Genomic DNA, 6,934 nt, shown 5'->3' on the forward strand with positions numbered 1-6,934 from the left:
ACTGATCAGAAGCAAACTCTGTTGGCAGCTCTCTAAATCCCAAGGCTCCCACAGCTCACTGCAAGAACAGTGCTGAGCAGGCACTGGTGACAACTGAGAGCTAGGCTAGCTCTATCCAGAGCTTGTTCAAGCCAAAATCTTCACATATGAGTCTCAGGATAAGCATTTCTCTGCCTGTCTTGGTAGCGAAGCTTACACCTGACAGCACAGGCCAAAAAGATGTGTGCATCCTTGACTCATGGCCCTTAACTGTGGGTCACAGAGGGGTAGTGTAGGGAAAGTTCAGGCTTGATACTTTTAGTAACCAAACAAATGCAAGTTTTGGGTCAAACAATTTAAAATTGTGCCAGGTTTTCAAAAAGCAAAAACTGTTCTGGCTACAGAAAAATGTAAAAGAAAATTAAGAACATCACCTCAGTATTTTTAAATGGCAGTTTTATTCCGAATGGTGCTTCACAGAATAGTGTAAGCAAAGGGTTAATAATCAGCAGTAGCAAAGCAATTGTTTTGGGTCTAGCTAACCATTTCATGAATTTCTTTCCTGAAAATTGGGAAATCAGTTATTCCCACAGCTTTAATTAAGACAGTTACCTGCGATCAAGTGAGCCTTGAATCAGGGCTGCTGCAAATCGGATAACTGCTTTCAGTACTAAAGTGCTGGCCAGGCCAAGAGAGGGGCATCTCAAGATCTCCTGTTGGAGGTTTGTTTTCAGGCCTTACGTTTCTGGTCTGAGTTCACCTTTTGTAAATTGAGGACCACAGCATGTGGACCTACTGCAAGACCTTTGGAGCAGACCTTTTTGATTCTGTATTTCTATCATGGGTCTCACTCTACAAGTACAGAGTATGCGTACTGCTCTGGCATAGATAATACATTAAAGACTTTGAAGCTTCCAGGTGATAAAGGAGGATAGATAAAAACCTCAAAGGGAATTTTATTGAGTAATATATAAATATCAAAAATCTATGTTCAACATGAAATGTTCCAATTCCACTGTCCAAATGCTTCACAGGACATTCTTCAGGAAATTGAAGAACAATAATAAAACAAACTGGCACTGACTAGTCATATTAAGGAAATACTGAAGACAACAGAAAGGTTTATAGTTACCTTTTATATCTCCTGTTCAAGTATTTTACAAAAGGCCTTCCAGATTCTAATCCAATTAGAAACACACTCCTCTACAATGTTTTTATATAGCATAAGTAAGCAGAAATCACTCTAAAACATGTGCAACCAACCCTTATTCTCTGTGCTCCTGTATCTTTTCCTCCTGCTTTCCCTTGAGAGAGGAAAACTGCAACAGCTCAGCTGAATATTAAAATCCACAAAATGGATGGAAAAGAGGGTGCTGTAAAAGATGGAGAGGTGAATATCCAGAACTGTTTTTTAAAAACTGTACAGAAATCTTCTGAGAATGTGTGTTCCAAAGAGTGTGCAGGAAGCATATCAAGAAGCGAGAAAACTTTCAGATATCTAGTTTGTATCGCCAGAATGGATGCTAAATTTTCATTGCCAAGAGATTGATATTTTGCTTTGTTTGTTCCTATTACTCTTTTTTTTTAACAGATGAACAAAAATTCTTCCAACATAATGGCTTTGGCTCCTACCACCTCCAACAGAAGAGAGACAGTGTGCATATTTGGAACTGGAGATTTTGGAAGAGCTCTGGGGCATAAAATGATTCAGTCTGGCTATCCCGTTGTGTTTGGAAGCCGGAGCACACAGACATCCAGCCTGATTCCCAAGGGTGCAGAGGTGTTGAGCCACACAGAGGCAGCACAGAAAGCTGCTGTCATCATTATAGCAATCCAGAGGCAACATTACAACTTCCTTACACCACTAACAGAAATTCTCCATGGAAAAGTTCTGGTGGACGTAAGCAACAACTTAAAAATAAACGAGTATCCTGAATCCAACGCAGAGTACCTTGCTCAGCTGGTGCCTGGAGCTAAGGTTGTGAAAGCCTTTAACACTGTGTCAGCCTGGGCCTTGCAGTCAGGCACACTGGATGCAAGCCGGCAGGTAAGTCTGAGCAACAGAGGTTTCCTATGCCTTAGAGTTACGTATTACATAGCTTCTTAACACCTAGACAAAACACACATGGGACATACGAATCAGACAGGATTGAGATGGTATTTTCACTATAATCAAGCATTTAAAATTAAATGTAAGCTGAAATTTACTTTTGGCTTGTAATACAGCATGACAAGGAATATCAATAGCTTGCTTCCGAACTCAGGAAGCTGTTTGGAAACACTAGAGAACCAAGGAAAGAAAGATAGCAGAGCTGCAAAGAGAGAGACAGCAAATCAGGAGCAAATGAGGATTACATCAGTTGTTCTCTGGGATAGTAAAGTTTAATAGAGAGGAGATAGGAGAAATATATGAAAGCAAAATAAAATAAAGAAAGGAAAAAAAGGGAGGCAAGGGATATGATGGAGCAATAGAATGTATATGGCCAACAGAAGTGAGCTGGAAGGTGAATAAATTCAGAAAGTTTTTTAAATCAGAATTCATTGCCACAGTTTACCACAACAACGGTGTGTGCTTTTATCCACCTCCCTAACCACATGCCAGCAGGCACAGAGCTGGCCATAGGAAGCAATACAGAAGCTTACTTGAAGGCAAATCATTTACTATTACCCTGTTTTCTGGCACTCTGAGGGACAGTGCTCTTGTAGAACACACTGAATCAGACAGCTACTCAAACCATTGCTAGCTCCACTTTCTGCTGCCAGATAAATGGTTTTGGCTAAACTACAGACCCAAGGACTTCCAAGCCTCAGCTCTACAAGCCTTCATCATATCAGTGATAACAGAAATTGCCTCCTTTCTAAAGTTCCAAAAGAGTACTGTCTTGCACAGTCACAGAAAAGACAATTTGTTCACTATTTTACTAGACTTGATAAGAAATAATATTTACTTTTGCGACAGGACAATCATGTTTTAAAGTTCTCTGTCCCAGATTCCTCAGAGTACTTTTGGACCACTGTAGCAGCAACTGAAAATTTTGTTCCTATTCATTCCTATTGAAAACTTTACTCCTATTTACTCCTGTAAAACCTTGTGCTTACACACTGCTTGCAGGTCTTCAGAAGAATATATCAAGTCTGCTAGGTAAAGACTTGTACTAAGTGTGTTACACATTGTACTTTTCAGATACAAAATTTTGCCACGTGAAACATTCTTTTCCCCAGTGAAAAGTTTCGTGTTCTTAGTTCTCGGACTTGTTGGCCAAGAAAGTACCTATACGCTACTTTTTGCCTATATAAATTAAGGACAGCAGGGAAGTCAACAAGTAGCTTAGAAAGCTTGTGCTCATCATCCATATCCAGGCAAGATGGCAATAGGGAATGTTGCTAAAGTCTGTCTAAATAAAGCTTCTGATTGTTTTTGGCTGCAGGTGTTTGTCTGTGGAGATGACATGGAAGCTAAACAAACGGTGATGAATATTGTTCGCGCACTGGGCCTCACTCCACTAGATCAGGGATCCCTCTTGGCTGCTCAGGAAATAGAAAATTACCCTCTACAGCTCTTTCCAATGTGGAAGTTTCCCATCCTTTTGTCCTTTGGCCTAGCTGCATTCTTTTTCTTCTACTGTTTGATTCGCAATGTAATTTATCCTTATGTTTATGAAAACAAAGACTTTTCATTTTTTATTGCAATTTCGATTCCAAATCGGATCTGCCCTATATTAGCACTCGTCCTTCTTGCCTTGGTTTATCTTCCTGGTGTACTAGCTGCAATTATTCAGTTATACAGAGGTACCAAATACCGCCGTTTTCCAGACTGGCTGGACAAATGGATGCTCTGCAGGAAACAGCTTGGACTAGTAGCCTTGGCATTTGCTTCCCTGCATGTTTTGTACACTCTTGTTATCCCAATCCGCTCCTTTGTAAGATGGAGAACGAGCAGTCAAATCATCTCCCAGGTAAGGTTTGTTCCCTCCCCTATGTCTTCTTTTTTCCCGCCCGGTTACAAATACTATCTTCTATCTTGAGCCTCAGAAATTCATGTGGACAATCCAATGTTCTTTACAATAGGGATATTTTCATAGTTTCTCTGTTCCTTTTAACCACTGACATATCCAAAGTTTGTTGATATTATGTGGAGTTGAGGAGATTTCTGGCCTCAGTCTTCCTCCTAGACAGTTTATGTATGAATAAAATAAGTGGGGGAAATGTAAACATTAAGAGTAATCTAAAGAAACACATTTCCCCATTTCTGCATAAACCTTTAATAATGGCACATATTTTGTCTTTGAAAAGAGCACATATTTTGACTTTCTGACTTTATTTAACAACAAAGGATCACATAGCTGTCCTCAACAGTAGGCCTACAGAAGTGAAAAACACACACCATAATTACAGGTACATGGAAACTATACGTAATATAATGCCTCTTTTTCTTTTTGGGAAGGGTTTCAAAGTAAAATCTGATGATTTTCAGGGAGTTAATATATAAGACTTATTTCCTAGTTAACTCAAAGGATATTTATTCTGCATAGTGATATTAAAACTGCTATCACTAAGATATACCTGCTCTTCTTCAGGTACTGAACAATAAAACCGAACCACTCAACACCACTAATGCCTGGCTTAGTGACTCCTACTTGGCTTTGGGGATTTTAGGATTTTTTTTATTTGTTCTTCTGGGAATAACTTCCTTGCCTTCAGTCAGCAACAATGTCAACTGGCGAGAATTTCGATTTGTACAGGTAAGAAAAAGACTTATTCAACTATGACCACAGGCAGGTTTACTAGAGACCTAGGGCTTTCCTCCATTAGCATCTCCAAATGTGATGTGTGCACTATCCACCATCACACAGTGAAAAAAAAATCTACACAGCTATACAGCTCACCTGTAAAAAAAAGCTGCTCTGCTGGCTGCTTGTGGTGCAACTGGGATTACTGCATTAACAACAGAAAATTGGGAAGATGAGAGCTCCTAAATGACAAACAGAAAGCTGACATTGTGGAATTATCGAATTCCACAATTATACTAAGTCACAAAATATTTTAGCCGTTTATTGGGCTGATTGTTTTGGTTCATAAGATAATTCAGTTAAAATGGGTCTGAAAAATTACTTTGTAACTCAGATTCTCTCCATGCCAAGCAGTTTCTGCAGAGTCTAAAAACTGATGTGCCTATAAACAGGCTGCCCTTGGTAACACTATAATCTCAGCCCCCCATTCAGAGGAAGTTCGGTGCAAACTGCCATGCCTCTGCAGGAGCTGTGCTGGCAGGAGAGGGGAGGCAAGAGAAAGGGAAATTACTATCAATGAATGTTTTATCAAGGCCAGAAACTTGCACAGTATGGTGTTTCTGGATAGATTAGCACTAGAGCATATAAAAGCTTGGATCTCTCCACTGAATTGCAGTGTTTTCTCTGTATTTTCACAAATATGACAACCACCAGGCAGGATATGTGAGCTAGCAAAAATTATCAGGACCGTTGATGCGGAAAAAAACCCCAAAGAAATGTGTTTCACATAAATCCATTTGAATGAATATTTTAAAAAAAAAGTAAGAGTCTTTATATTATATAAAACACTTTCATTTCAGCAGTCCCCAATTAGTCCCAAAGCTCACATGTTTCACAAATCTTACTGTGTACTGTAAACTGCATTTGTTCTGGCTTAATTTACTATTTTAACCTCCACTTCTTTCTTTCTTTTCTTTGTTCTCCCCTAGTCCAAACTGGGATATCTGACACTGATTTTATGCACTGCACACACACTGGTTTATGGTGGAAAACGGTTCCTGAGCTCATCATCGTACAGATGGTATCTTCCGAATGCCTATATGCTCTCCCTCGTTGTTCCATGCATGGTGCTGGTTGTCAAATTTGTGCTGATATTTCCTTGTCTAGACAAACCTCTCACACGAATTCGACAGGGCTGGGAGAGGAATCCTCAATACTCAGAACAGTCAAATTACATTATCAACAAGTCTGCTGTATAATTAGACTAACCTGAATTATCAAAAAGAAGAAATAATATTATGAAGGCATATCAAAATGAAATCATGAGCCTCCTTTATATGGAGAGTGAGAGAAAAAGTCAAAAACTTGGCCAGACCCTGTTTAAAATAAAAGCCACCCCACTGACAAGCTTAAAATACAAATCAAATGAGGCTATTGAGTTCCTGCACCCCAGACATGCTTTCACATAGGTGCAGGCCCTCTCTTTTGCTCAGTATATTCTCCCTTGCCTATTCACCCTCCATTCCTAAGAAGTGTATGAGAGAAGTAAGCGGTGCTTCTCTGTTGTTCCAGACCTCCTCCAGGGCTGGGCAGAACTGGAATAACCTTTGGTGTTTGATGGGTGTCTTCCCTATCCTGCCCATTGCAACTCAGGTCTACATGCACCTACAGATATCCACACAGATCCACATGCACACATGCATGAACACACACCCTGCTTCCACCCCCAGAAGCCACCAGCACCCACAGAACAGCAGAATGGATGCTGATTGAGGAAGAGCTCTCTTCCTCCTAGCATTACTTTATCCTCTACTAATATCTGATCCAAACCAGACCTCTGTTCATACCTTAACGACAGCCAAGTAAGATCTGTGTGGTTTATGTACACGAACTCTAATGTTCAAAGTGTATGGGGCAAAGGCTACCAAATCATTGCTTGTACTGCTCTACCAGAAACTCAGGTGGCAAGGGGATGGAGAAGAGACCAAAATGGCAGAAAGATGTTTGTTAGATGTGCTCAGGAGCCTGAGCTTCTCAAGTATAGGCAAAAAGTGACCAGTGATTTTTTTTGTCTAAGCAGCAAGTTGTAAGGAAAGAAACTGAAGAAAAATCCTGTTATATCAGGGGGTTGTAATATGTGTCATGGTTATATCTCATGAAGATAATATTGTTGATTTTTCAAAAAATAAATCTTTGGATGCAATATTATAGATGTTCTATGAAAA

At 39.8% G+C, this 6,934-nt stretch overlaps 1 protein-coding gene across 1 annotated transcript in view; it reads left to right on the forward strand.

The window, feature by feature from the left end:
• STEAP4 (STEAP family member 4) overlaps nucleotides 1–5,968 on the forward strand; it is a 19,216-nt gene extending 13,248 nt beyond the window's left edge. Inside the window, 4 exon segments of the mRNA XM_010011309.1 lie at nucleotides 1,571–2,026; nucleotides 3,408–3,935; nucleotides 4,557–4,721; nucleotides 5,699–5,968. Coding sequence (XP_010009611.1) covers nucleotides 1,571–2,026; nucleotides 3,408–3,935; nucleotides 4,557–4,721; nucleotides 5,699–5,968 — 1,419 coding nt within the window.
• The last annotated feature ends 966 nt before the right edge of the window (nucleotides 5,969–6,934 follow it).

The sequence above is a fragment of the Nestor notabilis genome, unplaced genomic scaffold (assembly GCF_000696875.1).
Source record: "Nestor notabilis isolate BGI_N333 unplaced genomic scaffold, ASM69687v1 scaffold22553, whole genome shotgun sequence".
In the NCBI taxonomy this organism is placed as follows: Eukaryota; Metazoa; Chordata; class Aves; order Psittaciformes; family Psittacidae; genus Nestor; species Nestor notabilis.